Below are 22,372 nucleotides of genomic sequence, written 5' to 3'. Positions count from 1 at the left end.
CAGCTTGGATGGTTTTAAAAGGGGCTTAGATTCATGGTGGACAGGTCTATCAGTGGCTACCATCTCCAGCCTCAGAGGCATGATGCCTCTCAATACCAGTTGTAGGGGAGCAACATCAGGAGAGAGGGCATGCACATACCTCTTGCCTGTGGGCTCCCCAGAGGCATCTGGTGGGCCACTGTGTGAAACAGGATGCTGGACTAGATAAGCCTTGTGCCTGATCCAGCAGGGCTGTTATGTAAGGCAGCTTATAACAACATGCTAACTTGGCAAAGAGACACCTTTTAACGTGGTGATTCTCTTTATTATTATAATTATAATTATTAGCATTTATATCCCGCTCTTCCTCCAAGGAGCCCAGAGCAGTATACTACATACTTGAGTTTCTCCTCACAACAACCCTGTAAAGTAGGTTAGGCTGAGAGAGAAGTGACTGGCCCAGAGTCACCCAGCTAGTATCATGGCTGAAAGGGGATTTGAACTCGGGTCTCCTCGGTCCTAGTCCAGCACTCTTAACCACTACATCACGCTTAGCAGGGGGAGAGTAACTGGCCCTACCCACCGTCAGCACAGTACCTCCAGTGACTGTTGCTGGTGTCTATCTTATGTTTCTTTTTAGATTGTGAGCCCTTTGGGGACAGGATCCATCTTATTTATTTGTTATTTCTCTGTGTAAACTGACTTGAGCCATTTTTGGAAGGGTGGTATAGAAATCGAATAAATAAATAAACAACATGGACAGGTTCTCACTACCTGCACCATGCCTGGGGCAACAAGAGAGGGGGATTTATGAGGTGTGCATGCTCCCAATTTCTAGTCACAAGAACTGGAAATGCTCAGTGATTACATTTAAAGGAGACTGGCAAAACTAAATCAAATCCTAGATTACCAATCTGTGTTAAATCTTGGGTGGGTATGGTGCCAGCCTGACATCACTGAAAATGTCTGGGTTCTTATGATAAAATATTAGGAGCACCCTTGCCCCATAAATCCCCCCTTTCCCATCTTCCTGGCATTGTATGGGTCGTGAGAACCTATCCTATGAACCTAAACCCCAATACAATCAAAACTTTAAAACTCAGTCTGAAACAAATAAAGAGCCAGAAAGCAGCACTCACTGAAATGGCACAAATACTAAAACTAATTAAAAGCCACCATTGAGGGCTAAAACAAATTAAATACCATATCTGAGGTTCAGCATGGTGTAACGGTTTAGAGTGTTGGACTAGGACTGGGGAGACCTGAGTTCAAATCCCAATTCAACCATAAAACTCACTGGATGACTCTTATCTCTCAGCCTAACCTATCTTACAGGGTTGTTGTGAGGATAAATGTAACCATGTACACCATTCTGGGTTCCTTGGAGGAAGAGTGGGATATGAATGTAAATATATAAAATAAAAATTTAAGTAAATGAGTGCTAAGCAGGTTTTGCTCACATTGCACCATTGCTTCTACGTGCAAAAAAATTTGAACATTTCTCTAAGACCAAAGAAAGGTCATCCACTCATGTGGGAGAAAGTCAAAGCAAGAACCTGTCCCTGTTGATCTCAGGCTCTGCTGGAAGAAGCAGATGTTGTGTCCTAGATTAAATGGCTTTTCAACAAAAAAGGTATCCAGTTGATTTACACCAGAAATGTATAGGTCAGTTTCCCTTCCTCCTCACATGTGCTCAACAGAACTCAGATTACTGTTCTGAGCTGAGTGCAGACAGGAACATGTTGATCAGACAAGACAAAAGTGCAACACAGCTTGCAATTCTGGCATGAAAACTGCAAGTCCCCCTTGCCCCTGGTTCTCTATGAATGAATAGAGAGGCATCACTCTAGCCCTGCACCTCTACAGCGGAAGCTTGGCATACTTTTCACTGACTGTCAGAGTGGCCACCAGTTCCATTTAATAGTTCAAGTGCCAATAAGGACTTAAGTGGGACTGCTTTCTCTTGGCTGGAGATGGAAGGTAGTGCTCCATGGTGCACGTAGCAGCACTGCACAACGGATTCCTATAGAGGGATATCAAGGCAGAAGAAAGCATGCCCAAGTTCATCAGCCAGCTTTTGTCCTTTCTAGAATTAAACCCCTGCTTTGTTAGTATCAAGCAGGGATGCTCTTTAATCTGGAATACATACTGTACTTCTGTGACCTCAACAACAGTATATAGCCAAGCTGGTATCATATTTAAGGGGCAAAGTGTGTTACAGCTGTTTGTCTGTGTGCAGATCTCACATGGACCTGCTAGTCTGCCAGGCTTGCTTGCTCCTCTGTTTCATTTGATCCTTTGTATGTTATTCAACAAGGCTCAGTCCATGCCAGATTCCCCCCCCCTCCCCTAAATATAACTTTGTTTCAACACTTTTGTTGGGCAAATTATATTAGGGTGGATGGTGCAGGTATCCATTAGAGTTTATTTATCGTGATACTGTTTAGATCTCACACTTATAAATAACTTATGTTATGGGGCTTTTGTTTGTAGAAATGTAACTTACATATTTTATTACACTTTTCTGTAAACCTCAAAAAGAATGTTGTCAAAGAAGCGCTCTTAACAGCAATCTAAACTAAGGTACATAAAATTTACACCACCATTATTTTTTAATATGGCAAGGAAGCATGGTATTTCTCTATAGTTTGAAAGGTTTGCTGTCACCATAAACACACACTACAATAAAACATTAAAAAGTCAGAGGAATTATTTTACGGAGTGCATACGCACTAGTAGCTGAATTCCTCTGAAGCATTCTTATGTAAGCAGGAAACAATATTAACACAGAATATTTTTCTAAGACAGCTAGATTTGCCCCCCTCTCTTTCTTTCTTTCTTTCTTTTTTGAAAGCCAAACATTCATTGGGCCACATATAACCAAAGGTAGTTGATCATGTCTTAGTATAAAGGATGCCTGGTTTAACTTCAAGAGTACAAGATGTTTAGGGGGACGACTAAGGTCTATTCTCAGACTGGAAATCCTAATTTGTTAAATTTATAGCTGCAATTTAATTTTCCCAGATACCCATTCAGAGGAAACTACTATGGCCTAGTTCTTGTTTGCTATGAGAATATTCCCCATCCCAATTATTTTATTTTCACTATGTTCACTCCTGGGCCCACAGCTATGGAGAAAATAGGGCATAGGAAACAGAGCTATGTAAAATAGCGCATTTAAACACAGCGGGGAGGAGACTATTGTACATATAAAACCTTGGAAGAATTAAATCCTGGACTTTCCTAACTTTGGCAGTGTTCACTGGAAAAGCAGACACATCACGTTCTTTAAGCAGCAATTGAAAAAGTTCAATACAGACCAAGTACTATGGCACCCATTTCCATACATTTACATTTATATCTCCACAAACTCCAAATAAGAAGCTCAAGCTCTTAATAGAGGCTAAGTTGTTTAAAATATGTATATCAAGCTGGCTAAGCTTAGAAGGGTTCCATATAAAATCTTATTTTGAAGTTGCACGTTAACAGTGAGTCTCAAAGATGGATTTCAATGCTCTAGGGAGCCTGCAGCCTTATATGAGGCATCAGCCCTAAATCCAGAGTGCTGAGTTATTAGGCTGTAGTTTTCAATATGCCAAACTTCAGCTTTCAAGAGAGAAGCTGGTGTAGACCAACAAAAATGATCGATTTGTGAAGATAGGCAGATTTTACACACACACTTTCCATTTCTCCCCATGGCAGGACAAAGGAAGTAAAAGATAAATCCATGTTCACCTCAACCTTTCAAGTGTATAGATATTTCGGAGAGCAGCAATGATTTTGCATAGCATCCAGAGTTAGTTTTTCAGAGACGGGAAGATAAAGCACTTTTGACTCAATTAGCTCATGCCTTCAAAACACAGTGGTTGAATTAAGCAGCAGTGGAACAGGAGATGCACTGGTGTTGCACTAGGGCTTCTGAAGAGTTCCAGACTAACACTGCACTAATACTTACAGCTGGAAATGATGTGAATTTTTTCTCTTCCAGCAGGTATTTGGATATGCATAAACTTGGCTTGTAGATTACGAGAAAGAAAAGTAATATCGATACCAATTCTAAATGCACCACGTAGTTTGGGTACAACATAAACTATTGCTAATGAGAATGCCAGTCCAAACTATTTATTCTGGAAGTAAATATTTTCTTGAAATCTGTCCCCTTGCTTTCAGTAGAACAGTTTGGATATGAGCATACTTAGAACCATTGCAGCTGGACTGTCAACGTTGCTCTGCTGGTGCTTAGGAAGTGCTGGGCAAATAGGTAATCAGCCTTGTGCTAGTACAACACTGACTTTCAGCATTCAGTTGCCACAGCCAGCAAATATGCCAGCATAAACATAACTGGGATTTATTAACTCCAACTCATTTGGATATTTCATCAGGAATTCATAGGAGATCGTATGATGGGAAGATTCACTTGCTTTACACCAAAGCAGAACTCTCAAGTGTGAGCCTTAAATGATAGACAGATAAATAATTAAATTAAATTAAATTAAAGGAATTTTTCAGGCATGTGAGTGAAACCTCTTATGAACTCTGTATGAATCTGTTTCATGCTGCCCATGTATCGCACGCTATATGGCCTGGGATAGAAAGCTTTATATTTACTTGTGGCTTCCGGCAGCAGTTGACTTATTTGCCAAGGATAATTTTAGTAGTTAACCAACACAAATTGTGGCGCTGGTATTTTGACCTAGAATGAAATATTCAAAATGCATGGTGAAAAATGAAAAATTCACTCATATGCCACTAAAGAGTTTATTATCATTTAGAAGCTTTGTAAAGTACCATGTTCTGCATTTTCATCTGACTTTCTTTAATCCAGAAGCATTCATTTCCATTCTGTTAAGCCTTTTCATACTGACAGTGCACTTAAGATACCAGGCTCTCTCAAAATCTACATATAGCTATATTGTTTAAAAAACTCTTCTCTCTGTTCATTCAGAGAATTTGGATGAAGATATAAGGGAGAAACAGATGATCACTGAATCTTTAAATGATCAGACACATTGTTTATTTCTCAGACTGTGGAATTGAAAATTCCCAGCAAGTACAAATTCAGCAGGGGGGAAGATTTATTTTGTTCTTTGGTTAAGTACTGTTTTGGCACCATTCTATTGAGAAAAGGGATAAGAAATTTGGATAAGGAAGCTCTTAATGGTTATTTACACCATGTCTGATTTTCCATTGTTTCCAATGTTACAAATCCTTACATTTAATGCCAGAGATATAAAAAGGCAGAAGTTATTTAAAAAAATATTTTCTATGAAAGTCAAAACCTATCTAACAATATAGTATGGTGCCTCAACCTTCAAAATCTGTTTTGTTATTTAATGCATTTTCAAGTTCAGCATCAACTCATCATTTCTGAACTGGTTGATTCGGAGACTCCCTCACAACGCAGAGTTTCAGCCATGTCTCTACGGAAGACAGACATATTCTGTGTGAATCTGTAATCAAGAAAACCCCAGAAAAGTCAAACATCAATTTGATTAATGTATTTAGAAATATTGGCTGACATCCAGGCTAAATTATTCATGAATAGTCTCAAGGAAAATAATTGGGACTAATTGAAATTAATTGAATTTCAGTGGGGCTACTCATGAGTAACTTAATCTGAATGTCAACCACTAATAATAATAATATTAAAAACAATAAGAACATGTGAATAGCATTAGTTACAGCGGAGTACAGAGACAACAGGGTTGAACTAAAGGCTTCATGAAAAGGGTGAGATCTGAGGAGGAATTCAAAGAAATAGAAGAGGTTGGTGTGTAAGAGGCTGATCCTGACAAAGGGGTAAAGGAGAAAGGATGGAGTCATTTGAGAGAGGAAGACACATTTGGATGGCTGAGAGTGGGAGAGCTGGATGAGCAAAGGTCCAAGGCAGGGATTTGTCTGGATATGACACCAGATCAAGGCCATGGAGGGTTTGAAGGTAAGGATGAGAAGCTTGTGCAAAATCTGGAAGTAGAGAGGAAGGCAGTGTAGGGATTGAAAGGAAATGTACCACACGGCCAGAGCAACAAGAGAAGTGAATGGATTTTGCACCAGACTCCTAGATAGAGGTGAGGGGATCGAGGTGAGGCAATGGAAGACTAGAAAAGAAGATAGTTAAAAATGTAAAGGGAGACACAACATAATTTGGCATTGGACAGAATATTGGGAGGGGATGGCAAAGGATGGGGGGAAGTAAAGAGAAAACTAAATAAATCTCAATATAAAATTAGACTGCACAAAACAGACAAACAATGAACAAGTTGTTATGGTAAGAACTAATCTGCCTGTTTTCTCTACTATAATCTTAATTGATAATTACCATCCTCACAAGTTAGCCCAATTCAGCCTCAACGTCCACACATCTGGCATTTTGAATTGGGGTGGGTGACATCACTACAAACTACGCTGTTTAGGTGTCCCTCTCATTTTAGTTCCAGGCTATCTATGTGTCACTCACTACAACTGTACCAAATTTGGTTCAAATCAGTTAGGCGATCCACAAGTTAGCCCACTTGCACCTCAAATGTTTACATGTCCGCCATCTTGAATTGGGGTGGATGACATCATTACAAACTGTGCCACTGAGGCGAAACTGTAGCAAATTTGGTTCAAATTGGTTAGGTAGTTCACAAGTTAGCCCATTTGTTCACCCATCCGCCATCTTGAATTGGGGTGCATGACATCATCACAATCCACGCCGTTGAGGTGTTCCTGTGTGTTCCTATAACTTTACCCAATTTGGTTCATATTGGTCCAGGGATTGTGAAGTTGATAGCGGGGGACCCACACACAGACATACACACAGAATGCTGGGTGATCTCATAAGCTTACTTTCCTTAAGGAAAGTAGGCTAAAAATGAACTCCTACAAACATGACAGCAAAACTCAGGTTCCATATCATGTACTCTTTGGAATTTCCTCTTTTTGTACCTCAAAGTTCTTAAAAAAATTATTATTTAAAAAAAGTGTGCTCACATAGTCATCATATTTTGATTATTATTATTTTTAGTTAGAATAGAAAAACTGCTCTAGGAGAGAAGATGTAGCCAAATTATCCAGTTAAACAACAGATGAAACTTTTTTCTTCTCAAACTACTGCTGCTTGAGCACATCACGTATGTGCTGTATGAAGCTGAAAGCAGTTTGAGAGAGCTACTGTTTTCTGTGCTGTACGTATATTTATTTTGTTCCACTTTGTGTCTGTAAACAAGATGAAAACTTGCTACACTTGACCAGAAGTGAAAGTGTACTCTGCACAGTGTGAACTGTGTTTCCTCTTTCAAAACAGCATCAATTCCATGAAAGGAAGAAAACACACACACACACACACACCCCTTCTCCAGTCATCATTATATCTTGGATCTCAATTTCCACCAGCAAAAATTGATGTTTTAAAAATTAGAAGCAAAGTTTCAGATGTCTTTCTCTAATCTGTCCAATGGGGAGGACTTTTTCTTTGTTTTAATAGTGCTCTTGTCTTAGCTGCAACCATAATGACATTCTTTGAATCAGACTGCTCTTCTTAAAAGTCTCTTCAGGTTTGCAATCCAAATTGGCCTAGAATTAGGGCAATCACAGTGATTTGGGGGTGAAAGTAGGGGATTGAAGGAAGAAGTTCAGGAACTGACAGATGAGGTGTGGGGATGGGACTTTACAAAATCTCAATTCCGCCCCTCCACCCCCATTTCTAGCCCTTACAATTGCAGGCATAAATTTGAAGTATACTCTGCAAAAATACGATGGAATGAGAAGTATGCCTACATTAATTTTGTTTTTCAGTTCTCATAATTTCATAAAACACATCAAGACTTTTAGCAAATGAACATGCATGTTCAGAAAGAGAGGTATATGTAATTATATGCCACTTTCGAGACTTAGGGTCACTCCTCATGTTACAAGAGCAGCATGGGCAGTGGCGAATACCAGTGAGAGAAGTAATCATATGGTCAGTTCTTCCCAGGTTGCCTGATGTATTAAAACATTGCAGAGTAACATGGGAAGCAAAGATGTGAAGGAAACTCATGTCACATCTGTAATTAAGAACTCTGCCCTCTCCCCCTACCGATATGCTTTCCCACCTCAGAGCGGAATGCACGTGAATAATATAACGTACTGTCAAAATGACAAACCATGTGAAGGTTTTTCTCTCCCATGTAATATTTCCCCCTGTGGAGGGAAATGTTTAGGTTTCACTGGAATGGGCCTTAAGCTAAAACCTATTCAAGATCACATAAAGGGATAGATACCAATTGTCATAACTTTAATTACAATAAGTGTTAATGGTAGAATATCAGTATCACTCAAAGCTGAAAATCTCATATTAGTTTCAGGCTATCTGGCTGCATATGCTAGGGCTTCTCCTGATAACACATCCTGTTAGTAGTCTGCTCATGGCCAACCCAATCTAGCAGAAGTGGCAAAATATCCCATCCACCAGGGAAATTTCCCAGCACACAGTTTATTTGTATATTTATACCTGAGCAGCACACAGATTGTGTATCTATACCATACGGAAATGGTCTTATTTAAGGTTATTTTATCAGTGATAGACTCTTGTTCCTAAGATACTTATTCAGAATGCTTACCTGTCTCTGTTCTTTATCAGAAGGTTTTGCTCTACTCCTTCCATTAGGTTCCCAAAGCACTGGTGAAGCACTTCTTGCTTATCAGCAGGCTGACTACTTATCAAGCCTGCTCTTAATTCACTGAAGTACTGGAAAATAAAGGAGAAACAGGCATAGAAAATGTTCGTGTCCAACCTTTTTATTCCAAATTTTCAGGATGATCATTGCAAAACTTGGGACATGAATGAGAAGTTTTGGTAGTATGAATGAAAGCCCAGCTCCAGCTGTAGTTTAGGATGTCATTTTGTGACTGGGAGGTGCCTCAAGTTTATTCAGTCCAATCTGATGCACTGAGGCATTCCCAAATATTTGACACAAGCCGAAAGTGCGACACAAGCTGAAAGCAGGTGGGTCCAGGGTATACCAGTGCCAGGAGAGCTTCTTTGAACAGAACTTAACAATCAAGATTTGTGTACTGCTTCATAGCTGTCTGATGAAGATACCCTTTCTATTCTCCCAGAGGTGCAGCTAGGCAATTTTGGACTCTGGACCTAATGAACTTAACCCCTCCCACCGCAAGCATCTTCTCTTATACAGGCTTCTCATCTCTATCTGCATATGGAATCCCCACTGCCAATCACCATGGTGCCACAGGCTCCTCCTCCCTATCTGCATGTGGAATCCCCACTGTCCTATCACCACGGTGTTTCTGCTTGTGAACTCTCACAAGATCTGTCACGCATGGGATTAGCCACGGGTATGCCTTAGAGAATTATATAGTTAAACAGACAGACAATATGCAAGCCCCAGTGGTTACACACAGCTTTCTGACCATTCACAAACTAACTGGGACACAACATGTGTCCCTTGCTCCACAGTTCAAACACTAAACCAACTTGTACATATAGTACATTCGTAAGGAAAATAAATTAAAATCACAACACATGCTGCTTGCTTCACAGCTCATGCAGACCTTTTGGATCACAAACTGAATTGAGCAAAGTGCCATCTTGGGCTATATGTGTGCCCAATTTCAGAAATCTATGTCCAGCCATTCTGGAAATGTAAATGGTTATGCAAAGGAGGGGGGGAGGATATTGCACTTTTTAATGAATGCAAAGAGCAGAATCCTTCACATGGAGGTGGAATGATGGTCCGGGGGGGGGGGCAGCTTCAGCTGCAGAGGTTTTTGTAATATTCTACTGTGAAACAAGCCACTTATAGGACTTTTTTTGATTTTTTTTTTAATTCCAAAAATCATTAAATATCAATGGATTGACCAAATGTATTCAAGATCAATATACAGTGTCCTGCCAACCTGTCCTACATCTGTGCCCAATTTCAGAATTCTAGGCCAAATGTCGTAAATCTGTTAGCTCGGCTAACCCAGCAGGATTTACAATTCCCTTCAGCACTCCCCTTGTGAGATAACAGAAAGCAGCAGCGAAACTGCAAGAAGGAATAGAAAAGGATCACAAAGAAAATAGTAAAGAAATTAAGTCCCCTGTACTGAACTAGGTACCCCGCTCTAACAATAACTGAGCAATAAGTGAAAAGAAAACACAAAGCAAGGAATGAAACGAGCGAAGGACACCAGAACAAGGACTTAACAGAACAAAGCAGGAAAGCATAAACAAGGCAAACTGGAACTCGGAAAAAGCCTGGAATTCAAATAGCACACTGTCTGCGGCCAGCGAAAGTTGCAAACAGCATCTGAGCAATTGAGAGACTGCTAAATATATATGGCTCAAGAGAACCAGCAGCCAATCAGGCTTCCCTGAGTCAGCACTTCGGCTTCCTCTCTTGTGATCTCCTGAGCCTGCATGACTCCCACTGAGCTTGCCTCTTGAAATGCCTTCTCAAGACAGGTGAAATCCCAGGCTCCTCCCCATCAGAAATCATGTCTGGCAGCTGTTGTGAATCCTCAGCTCCAGAGTCTGGTCTCCCTGCCAAATCCTGTTGCTGTACCTCTGAGCCCTCACTAGCAGGCGAATCCTCCTGCTCTGACTCTTCTGAGTCAGAAGTCTGAGCCATGACACCAAGCCATTCTGGAAATATAAAAGTGGGGTGAAAAGCGGGTGATGTTTACCTTTTTTAATGAAGGCAATGGGCAGATTCCTTGAAATGGGGGTAGAATGATGTTCCAGGGTGGAAGTGGGGGCTTCACTTCCAGAAATTTTTGTAATGTTCTTCCATGAAACAAGCCACATAGGACTTCTTTTAAATATTTTAAAAAGTCATTAAAAATCAACAAATTGACCAATCTTCTTCAAAATAAATACACAGAGTCGTGATAACATGTACTACATCTGTGCCAAATTTCAGAATTCTAGGTAAGCCATTCCAGAAATATAAAAAGGGGTCTCCTTTCCCTTAGAAAACATCCTGGGGTCCTCTAGGAGAGTGGGCACATGGACTTGGGCCCGCAGGTCCATGCCTAACTGCGCCCCTGTATTCTACTATGCCATTATTACCAAAAACTACTGTAAAACTGGTTTCCTCAAACATTACTGATTACATTCACTTGAACCTACAGCATATGCTGGTTGAGGCATACAGAGTTTTCTTCACAATGTGTTCTGATGGTCTCCTGAGATTAATTTAGTAGGGGAAACATAAGATGTGACCCAGAACATCCACAGGTACAGCCAGGGCATCAGAGCAACAATGAACCTGATTCTAGGGGCTCATTTTTCAGTTGCCACAGCATGGAAATTGCTTCTGGAATGCAGTACCTATATTGCTGTTAGACTCCAAGCCATCCATTATGTTCCCCATGGAGATGTATCTCTGGGGACAGCCATGGATATTAGTACACTACGTGGAGAAAACTAAATGCCTGAACTGGTTTTATGTGTCTGCTGTCACATATGCACTATAAAAATCAAAATGCCTGGTGGAAGATAACCTTCCTGCTGACACTGAGAAAAGCATTTAAATAAGCAAATGAAAATAACTGGGGTCCTTGGAAACTTAGCAAGGGTCCCTCAATGAGAAGATCCCCATGGAGACAAGCTGTCCAGAAAGAGAGCTGCTTCACTATTACCGATCTTCCTTTGCAATGTCTGTCCTGTAGGGGAGTATTGGACTAATATTTTCCATGCACTAATAAGGCATTTGTTTCAGCTGGCACAGGCCAAGGTAAGATTCAACAACCCTCATTGACACCCCTTGTAAACTAACTGCATGTTCTAGAACACTAGGGGATGGGATTGTAGATCAGTGGTAGAGCATCTGATTTTCATGCAAAAGGTTGCAGGTTCAATCCCTGGCATCTCCAGGTAGTGCTGGGAAAGATTCCTGCCTGAAACCTCGGAGAGCTGTAGATAGACAACACTGAGCTAGATAGACCAATGGTCTGACTCAGTATAAGGCAGCTTCCTATGTCCCTACCCAGAATCCACTGCAGTGTATAGAGGTTTGCATCAGACACCCTTAGCAGAAAAATCCATAGGGACTGAGTTCTCTAAGCAGGGGTGTAACTATAATAGGGCAAGGGGAGACAGTTGTCTGGGGGGCCCACTGCCTTGTGGGGCTAACATGGCCCTGTCCCTGGGGGGCTAACTTGGCACTGCTCCTGCTAACTTGGCAAAGAGGCACCTTTTAATGTGGTGATTCTCTTTATTGAGCAGGGGGAAAGTAACTGGCCCTATCCACCCCAGCATAGTACCTCCAGTGACTGTTGCTGGTGTCTATCTTAGGTTTATTTTTAGACTGTGAGTCCTTTGGGGGCAGGGGTCCATCTTATTTATGTATTATTTGTCTGTGTAAACAGCCCTGAGCCATTTTTGGAAGGGCGGTATAGAAACTGAATAAATAAATAAATAATAATTCAGCCTCATTTAAGATTTCTTTACTTCATGAGCTGAGCTTCAGTGAGGGGGGCATTTTAAAATCTTGTCTCTGGGCCCACTCCAACCTTGCTACGCCCCTGTCTCTAAGGGCAGGAGATATGATGGGCACTGATATAAACAACTCATATTATAAAAGTTTCCTTTCTTTTCTTAGATCAAGTGACACTGAAGAAATTACTTGTGCAAGATTTGCCCAACATGCCAAGGCTATTGCCAGTGTTGGGAAAATAGTTTTGGTCTCCCTGCAACGGATGTGCTAATTTAGAGAACATTACCAGGATCCTGGTATAACCACTGTGCTAGTACAATGTATTTCTGGCAGAAATATATTCTTCCTGACAGGAGAAAAACCCTTCTCTGGAAAGGCCTTCACTTAAGTAAATGGCACAGGCCTAGACGAAGTGCATTGAAGTATGTTTGAAGCCTACTCTGGGAAGAGGAGAAGCAACCTGAGAAGATAGCAAGCTTTAAACACACGCGCGCGCACGCGCACACACACACACACACTTTCTTCAACAAACAAACAGGAGGAGGAAGAGATTTTGAGGGGCTGGTATCTCTTTAGGGGAGAAGTCCCAGTGTGTGTGTCTGTATTTGTTTTTTGCCAGGGCTTGGTTTGGGAGGTTGTAGCATTCAGTTTTAGTTTCTCTCTTGCCTGGAGAGAGTGGGAGGAGCCAGCTAGGGCTGAGGTGAATCACACCTGGTGAGAGGGGACACATTCCTGTTAAGCCTGTTTGCCTCAGTTTAAAGCCTACTCTCTACATAGGCAACAGCCAGGGAGATTAGCGAACAGGAATTAGCAAACAAGGTCATAAGAGTTTTGCATGGAGTTTAGTGGGGAAGTGTGAGGGGCAGCTTGAAAGGAGCCTCCTTGGTCACAAGGAGCCCAGTGGGAATTGAAGGTAAGCACTACTCCCTCTTTCATATTCTCAGGAAAGAAAGATTAAATTGTTGAATAGCTGACAACTGTCGCTAAGACCTAACTTTCAAATAAACAATCTCCAAATACATTAAACAGCCAACAAAACCAGTCTTGAAGATAGAAAGCCAGCAGGGGTGAGAGTGCTTCCCAGTGTATTGCACAGAGTGTTGCATGTATGACTAGTGTATGCTCGTGGGTGTGTGCTTGGTGCAAGGAGCTCTTAGGGAACAAGTTTGTTCCCTCGAAGCCAAGGTAACAGATCTGGAGAAGCTCAGAGAGGTATGTGGATGAGACCTTCAGGAATGTGGTAGAGGCATCCCAGTCCCAGGTTGTTGGCTCCTCTACTGTCAGGGAGAATGAAGGTCTCGGGGAAAGCGAACATCATTTCGAGCAAGGGAAACACTTGTTTCCCTTCCCGTTCCAGAACCTGTTCCATGAATGATGAGCCCATATCCTCTCACACAGGGGTACTCCTCCAGGGGGTGAGGGCCTCCTAGTAGTGGGTGATTCGACCATTAGGCAGCTGTCGTGGTGCTGGCTGGCACCAACAATGTTGGGAAATGTGAGTGGGAGGTCCTGAAAGCTAAATTTAGGCTGTTAGGTAGCATATTGAAGTTCAGGACCCCCACGATATCAGAAATGCTACCTGTTCCACATGTAGGGCCAGTGAGATAGTGGAGCTGAGGAGTCTCAAAGCATGGATGAGACGGTGGTGTTGGGAGGAGGAGTTTAGATTTGTTAAGCACAGGGATACATTTTGGGGCAAGACAAGCTTGTACAAAAGGGACGGGCTCCACTTCAACCAAGATGGAACCAGACTGCTGGAGCTTAAAATAAAAAAGGTTGCAGAACAGCTTTTAAAATGACACCTGGGGGATTGCCAATAGGACCTGGGCAGTAGTCGATTTGGCAAATACCATTCCTTAAGATGTGAGGGCGTAAATGCTTCAGATAAAACAGAAGGGGACAGAGTAGAACCATATAAAGAGCAGATAGAAGGATGTGCTAGCTGATCAAAGATATCAAATGGCCAAAAGAAAGATAGCACACACCAGGTTAGAGATTCAGCATATAGGTGATATGAGATTCTATATGAAATTCAGCATATAGGTGTCAAGAAGCCTCTGAGCCAAGATGGGTGCTAATGATAGTTGCTAATGAAAACATATAGTGGGCATAACATAAACATGGCGGAACAGTGAGAACCAGTAGGACACTTATTCCTGGATATAAACTCTATATAAAGAACAGGGAAGTGTGAATTGGGGATAGGATAGCACTGTATGTTAAAGAAGGGACAGAATCTCACAAGCTAGAAAACCAAGGAAGACCGGAGTCCTCCACAGAAACTCTGTGGGTGACAATACAAGACCTGAAGGGAAATGTGGTACTAGGGACGTGCTATCGCCCTCTGATAGGGCTCTGCACGGAACTGGCTGGTCCAGTTCGGTCCGGCACCCCCTCAAACCCACCCTCCCCTGGTTTGGGGGGATTCGCGAACATTTTTTTAATTTTTTAATTTTTAAAAATACCTTTACCCCCTCCGGGGGAGTTGTTGGAGGCGGCGGGGGTCTGTGGAGGTCCCCCCTTCCTCCCCACCAGCCTCCCTTGATGCCCATACCGGCCGTTTGCAGGTGCGGCCAATTGTGCAGGTGCAGCGACCTCCAAAATGGCCACAGCGCCAGAGGGAGGAGGCCAGCGGGAGGAGGGGGAACCTCCACGGAACCCGCCCCCCCGCCACCTCCAACAACTCCACCAGAGGGAGTAATTTTTTTAAAAAAAATTGCAGCCCTCCCCCCAATGGTTGGGGGGTGTTTGGTCTGGTCGGACCAAACAGGGGATGGTTAGGTTGGCCCCCAACGGTCGAACTGATTCTGTTCAATGTTGAACACATTCGCACATCCCTACCCTCCAAATCAAAACACTAACAGTGACTATGAGTTGCAGAAGGAAACCAGGGAGGCATCCAAGAGAGACGGAACTGTAATAATGGGTGTCTTCAATACATAGACTGGGTAAATTCATAGTCATTACCTGAATGACTGTGCCCTAGAATAGTTGGCCATGGAACTAACCAGAGAGAAGGCAACCTTGCGCGTAATCCTGAGTGGTGCCCAGGACCTGATGCCAGTGTCATGAAACCTTTAGGGAACAGTGACCGTCATGTGATCAGTATACATGTGAGAAGAGGATCGTCAAGAAAGTCTAACACAGACACTTTAAATTTTAGTAGAGGGAACTTCTCTAAAATGAGGAGTTTGATGAAAAGAAAACTGAAAGGAAAAATCAGGAGAATTACTTCATTCCAGAATGCACAGAGGTTATTTAAACTCACAATAATAGAAGCCTAGTTAGAATGTAAACCAAAAAAGAGGAAAGGTGCCAACAAATCCAGGAGGATGGTAGCATGGCTAACAAAGTCAAGGAAGCTATAAAGGGGAAGAAAGAAATTGGAAATCCTGCCCAAATAAAGAGAACAGAAAGAAACACAAACTCTGGCAAAAGAAATGCAAGGAGACAATAAGAGAGATGAAAAGAGTTTGAGGAACATTTCGCTAAACGTATCAAAGGGAATAACAAAAACTTTAAATACATCAGAAGCAGGAAACCTTCCAGGGAGGCGGTTGGTCCATTAGGTGATGAGGGAGTGAAAGAGATTATTAAAGAGGATATGGAGATTGCAAAGAAGCCAAATGAGTTATTTGCATCTGTCTTCACTGCAGAGGACACTGAACACAGTTCAACCTGTGCCTGAACTGATCTTCTCAGGGACAGAGGCTAAAGAACTGAGTCAGATAGAGGTGACAAGAGATGACATTCTAAACTGTCTAGAAAAATTAACAAGTTGTTCTAGTAAGAGCTAACTTGTCTATTTTCCTTTCACTGTTCCTACAACTGGACTAAATTTGGTTCAAATCAGTTAGGCGACCCACAAGTTAAACCTCTTGTGCCTCAAACGTTTATGCATCCACCATTTTGGATTGAGGTACATGACATCATCAGAAACTACACCATTGGGGCATCTCTGTGTCCCTACAGCTGTAGCAAATTTGGTACAAATTGGTTAGGCGGTTCACAAGTTAATCCACTTGCGCCTCAAACGTTTATGCATCCGCCATCTTGAACTGGAATGGAAGACATAATCACAAATTATACCACTGAGGTTTCCCTGTGTGCCCCCTACAACTGTACCCAATTTAGTTCACATTGGTTCAGACGTTGTGAAGTTGTTGGCTGGGGGGACAGACTCATGGATTCACACACAGAATGCTGGGTGATCTCATAAACCTACTGGAAAGTAGGCTAAAAATTAACAAATCGCCAGGGCCATATGGCAACCAACCAAGAGTCCATAAAAACTTTGTGAAATTGCTGACCTCTTGCAAAATATATAACTTATCCCTATAATCAGGCTCTGTACCAGAGGACTGGAAAGTAGCCAATCTAAGATCGATGTTCAAAAAGGGATCTGGGGGGATCCGGAAAATTACAGGCTGGTTAGTTAAATGACTGTTCCAGGCAAATTGAAGGAAAGCATCCTCAAGGATAAAATTGTTAAGCGCATAGAAGAACAGCCCCTGCTGAAGGAGAACCAGCATGGCTTCTGCAAAGGTAAATCTTGTTTCACCAACCTTTTGGAGTTCTTCTTAGTCAACAGATATGTGGATAAAGGTAATCCAGTTCACAAAGTATACCTGGATTTTCAAAAAGCTGTCAAAAAAGTTCCTAATCAAAAACAGGAAACAGAGGGTAGGAATAAATGGACAGTTCTCTAAATAGAGGGAAGAAAGAAGTGGAGTTCCTCAGACATCTGTACTGGGACAGGTGCTTTTAAATTTATTCATAAATGATCTAGAAATTGGAGTAAGCAGCGAGGTGGCCAATTTTCAGATGACACCCAGCTATTTAGGGTAGTAAAATCCAAAAAAGATTGCGAGGTTATCCAAAAGGATCTCTCCAAACTGGGGGAGTGGGCAACAAAATGGCAAATGCAGTTCAGTGTTAGCAAGTATAAAGTGATGCATATTGGGGCAAAACCCCGCACCTTCACATATACAATGATGTGGTGTGAGCTGTCGGTGACTGACCAGGATAGGGATCTTGGGGTCGTGGTGGACAGCTAATTGAAAGTGTCATCTCAATGTGCGCAGGCTGTGAAATAGCCAATTCCATGCTTGGAATAATTAGGAAAGGGATTAAAAATAAAACGGCTAATATTATAATGCCCTTATACAAAACTATGGTGTGGCCACACCTGGAGTACTGTGTACAATTCTGGTCACCACATCTAAAAAAGGACATTGTAGAACTGGAAAAGGTGCAGAAGAGGGCAGCCAAGATGATCAGGGGCCTAGAGCACCTTCCTTGTGAGACAAGGCTACAACACCTGGGGCTTTTTAGTTTAGAAAAAAGACAACTGAGGGGAGACATGATAGAGGTCTATAAAATCATGCATGGTGTGGAGAACATTGATAGAGAAAATTCTCTCTCTTTCTCGCATAACACTAGAACCAGGGGTCATCCCATGAAACTCATTGCCAAGAAATTTAGGACCTATAAAAGGAGGAACTTTTTCAGAAAAAGCATAATTAATATATGGAATTCTTTGCCACAAGATTTGGTGACAGCCAACATCCTGGATGGCTTTAAGAGGGATTTAGATAAATTCATGGAACCTGGATGGCTTTAAGAGGGGTTTAGATAAATTCATGGAGAACAGGCTACTATCAATGGTTACTACTCTGGTGGCTACAGACCACCTCCAGCCGCAGAGGCTAGATACCTCAGCTCATGCTTGTGGGCTTTCCAGGAGCATCTGGTATGAAACAGGATGCTGGAGTAGATGGGCCTTGGGCCTGATCCAGCAGGGCTGTTCTTATGTAGGTCAGTTGCTCCTATGGTCACCAAGGACGCTCAAGGTGGTGTACAAAGTTAAAATTAACATGAAACAATAAAAAACAATGAAGAGGGGGAAAAAACTATCATCATCAGTACAACAGCACATACCAACACCAAATCCCAGCCAACAGCAGCAAACACCACCCTAGCCCACTTGCCTCAAGAACCAGATTTTCACCACCTGTCTCAAGGCAGGCAGAGATTGGAAGGGGATTCTAAAGAAGCAAAACCACAACTGAAAAGGCCCCTCTCCTGTGCCTTCCCTCTTCACCTCTGCAGGTAGGTGATGGTGGGCAAACAGAGCAGGCATACAGACAAACCTAAGCAAACAAACCTAAGCATACAGACAGACACATGTGGAATGAGGTGGTTTTTTCAGGTATCCAGGGGTTTCAACACCTCACAGTGTTCTCGCCAATAGACTGGTTCCAAAGGAGAGGGTTGGATCCACAGAGGTCCTTCCTTTCACAGGAGGAATCCCTCCATGAGTGGAAATACGCATCTGAATTCAACCCTCTCCTTTGGACCCAGCTCAATTATTGCCAAGGCACTGGGCAACTGGCAAGTCCTTAGGTTTAAATGTAACAACGTTATTTAATACAACTAAATTATTTTAAGCCTATTTGATTACTACCTGTATTCAGGTTCTGGTTATTCTCATCAATATTCCTTCTGGTCTAGTGTTTCTAGGCCCCCTTGCAGGGGTGGATTACGCCTTTTGCCGCCCGTAGATGGCTAAGTATTTCCCGCCCCCACCACCGCAGCGAGGAGGGTAGGGGTGGTGAGGTGGAAGGCAGTCCTTCCATTTTTCTTCTAAACACTGCTGCAGTGGCAGGACTGGGGGCAGTGCCAACAACTCACGGCTGCTGTGGGGGACAAAGGGAAAGTCCCCCCTGCCCCTTTATATTAAAATGCCACTGCCTGAGCGGAGGAATAGGGCGGCAGTGGCTGCAGCGGGGAGGGTTGTGTATGTTGGGGGAGGAAGTTCCCCGTTTACATTAAAGCAGTGTCCATCCGACGCAGCCCATTTTGGCCCTTGGCTACACTGGGGGCGTGCACTCATTTGGGAGGGGGAGGGGAGATGGAAGGAGCTCTCCCTCGCTATTGCTCCACATGCTCTGGCAGGCAGCACTCAGACACTGCTTTAAGGTAAATGGGGGACTTCCTCCCCTGACACAAGCCTTCCCGCTGCAGCCTGATTCTGTCACACAGGCAGTGGTGTTTTAATGTAAAAGGGCAGGGGGCAGAGGTGTATCTAGGGAAAATAGTGCCTAGGGCAGGCACTGAAATTGTGCCCCTGTCCAAAACATTTTTTTTTAAAGCTAAGTTTTCAAGTTCTAGAATTCAAAATGACTGACGGACTCTGAAGATATTTTACTGCCACTGCTCACAGACTTCACACCACAGGCGAGAGCCAAAAACTGACAGTCCTTTGTCTTGCACCATGAATTTGTCCAAGCCCCTTTTCGAGGAGGAGGAAAGCTGGTCTTGTGGTAGCCAGCACGAATCGTTCCCTTTGCTAAGCAGGGTCCACCCTGGTTTGCATTTAGACTACATGTAATGTAGCCTCTCTCTCTAATGTAAACTGCCCTGAGCCATTTTTGGAAGGGCGGTATAGAAATCAAATACATACATACATACATACATACATACATACATACATACATACATACGAGTACAGTTAGATATTTCCTTAGAGGATGGGGCCACTCTGGGAAGAGCATCTGTTTTGCATGGAGAATGTCCCAGTTTCAATCCCTTGCATCTCCAGGTAGGAGTGGAAAAGAATCCTGCTTGAAACCTGGAAAAGCTGCAGCCCGTCAGTGTAGACAATACTGAGCTAGACAGACCAATGGTCTGACTCAGTATAAAGCAGCTTCCTATGTTCCTATGACCATACATAATCAGCAATGGTGTGGGAGATGCTGCAGTGTGGCTGTTCACACACCAATATTCTGGTGAATATTTGAAGGAAAGCAATCATTTGGCAGACCAGCCAACATTACCACCAGCATCCAATGTAATAATATAAAACAAGTATATTCATGCAAATATACATTAGCAGAAAATAAGACCTTGGAATTTTTGTTGTTTTTTAATTTCTGTATATAGCTTATAGCTATACATATGTGCTGCAAGCACATCTCAGAAAGAGAGAGAGCCTAGAACTGTGGTGTATTGCTCACTTGACAAATGAAACCTTCCACATACAAAACTGCAGAGTTATCTAGAAATATGCTCCTCACTTGTGGCTGACAAACATACCTAAGGGGAGAGCAAAGACTTCAGTGCAAGTTTAGTCATTCGGGTACTCACAGAGATGGGGGGGAGGGCTGGGTATATATTTAAAAGCCACTCTTTTGTTTTGATACTCTTCCCACTCTAAGCCCTTTCAGACTCTACCTGCAGAATCTGCATAAAGAGATTTGCATTTCTGCCCAGCCCACCTCAAGCAAAGAAGCAAGTCTAGCAACGTCTAACTTGTTCATTCGTTAACAAAAAATGTTCCATTTTTCATTCACCAAACCAGCCGGCCAAGCAGATTCACATGGTGAATGAAATTTTTATATTTTAAAGAAAAATAGTTAAAAATGGGAAAGCCTGTCAGGCTTCTCTGGAAAAGGCAAGTCTCCAGTTTCAAAGCAGCCAGCTACGCTGTTAGTTGAAGTCAGTTAGCAAAAGGAAAAAGAAAATGTTGACTTTTATTAGAGAATGTTTAGCATATGGTTTACAAAAGCAACAGTGAATAGAATTCCCTGATAAAACACGGCCGTGTACTAATGAATGTGTGGAAAGAATATAGAAGAGAGAATATAGCACTGTACGCGAGTTCCTACGGGTTTGGGTAGAGTCCGGTTAAAAGAGTTCAGTGAGAAGAATGTCCAAAAGGTCCAAGGGAGGGATAGATCCCAGCCTCACCTTGCGTGTGGCCGGCAGGGGCCGTGCCAGTCTTCTTCTGTCAATTGCAGCTTCTGGGTGTGGGTCTTTGATGGCGAAGGGTCTTCTCTCTGCATCCCCACCCACAGGTTTTGGAATGTAAAAGCTCCACAGGGAACGGGCTAAAAACGGAAATGTGCTTGTCTCCCTGGCTCAGTTGGAAGAGGGACACTTTTGGAAGGCAGCAGTAAAACTTTGAGGTGTCTCACGCTGAAAGCCTGAACACACTAACTCGGGAGCAAGCACTCAATCCAGAGAGACTTTTTTCTTCAGAGTAAACAAGCTCTGGCAGGGGCTGCATGGCTGCAACCCTGTACACATTTTCTAGGAGCAACCTGCGGGGCTCAATGGGGCTTGCTTTTGAGTAGAAGTGCTTGGTCGGGCTGCACAAGGAATGGAGAAGTTGGTTACTCTTCATTTTCTTGCAGCCATACTCGTGCCAGCCTCAGGGACTGGCAGAGAGAAAGAGCCAGGAAAGCAGCAGCAGGAGTGAAGAGGGGATGGGACGGAGGCGCCCCATGAAAGAAAAACACGGGGGAGGGGAGAGGAGTGAAGTTGGAGTGAAAGGAGGTGGGGAAGGGAGGAGCAGCCCTCAGGGGTGATCAAAGGGAAGGAAGCGAGAGGTTTCCCTCCTCCACAAGGACAAGTAGAATAAAAAATAAAAGCACAAATGCTTCCTCCTCCCCCTTCCTCCCTAAGCTTGCACAGGAACCCCTGGACTTCCTTTCTCAGGCTGCAAGCTTTCTTACAGAGAGGACACAAACATGGGGGAGGAAGAAGAGGGACTGGGACGGGCAAGCTACATGCACAATAAAATCCACTGATAAAGGCGAGCAGGACAGGAGCTTACCCTTCACTTTTCCTCTACCCGTGTGGACAGTTTCTATGGTGACCGCAACCAGTCCCCCACGCCCTCCATGTCAAGGGGAAAGATCCCATCCCACTGTTTTTAAAAAGCCCGGCTAAGACTGCGGTCTGGCTGGGGACATGCGGGACCTCTGAGGGCAGACCAGGCGGCGGGCCAGGCAGGCAGCGGCGAGAATCGAGTGCCTGTGCCCAAGCGAGGGAGGGACGGAGTCAGCTGCGGTTGCCCTGCCCATTGGTGGGACCCTGGTCAGGAGCCTTGATGGTGGGTCATGGGGTCGGGCGGAGAAGCTTCCTCCCTTCCCAGCCCGCCCAGCAGCAGCAGGCAGGCAAGAATTTGCAGGCTGCACCGC

At 43.2% G+C, this 22,372-nt stretch overlaps 1 protein-coding gene across 9 annotated transcripts in view; it reads right to left on the bottom strand.

Annotated features, from left to right (window-relative positions):
- RANBP17 (RAN binding protein 17) overlaps positions 1-22,372 on the bottom strand; it is a 352,447-nt gene that overhangs the window by 3,877 nt on the left and 326,198 nt on the right. For 6 of the 9 annotated variants that reach the window (XR_008313461.1, XR_008313459.1, XR_008313462.1 and 3 more), the window contains one exon: positions 8,654-8,692. Coding sequence is in view for 3 of the 9 variants with exons in the window: in XM_053284861.1 (XP_053140836.1) it covers positions 5,333-5,429; positions 8,565-8,692 (225 nt within the window). In the remaining 6 variants the exon portion in view is untranslated. Of the gene's footprint in view, positions 1-4,976; positions 5,430-8,564; positions 8,693-22,372 lie in introns of those variants that run through there. The other 3 variants (XM_053284861.1, XM_053284860.1, XM_053284862.1) reach the window with 2 other exon arrangements.

Source organism: Hemicordylus capensis, chromosome 1, assembly GCF_027244095.1.
Source record: "Hemicordylus capensis ecotype Gifberg chromosome 1, rHemCap1.1.pri, whole genome shotgun sequence".
Lineage (NCBI taxonomy): Eukaryota > Metazoa > Chordata > Lepidosauria > Squamata > Cordylidae > Hemicordylus > Hemicordylus capensis.
This window is presented reverse-complemented; position numbering and strand designations above follow the sequence as displayed.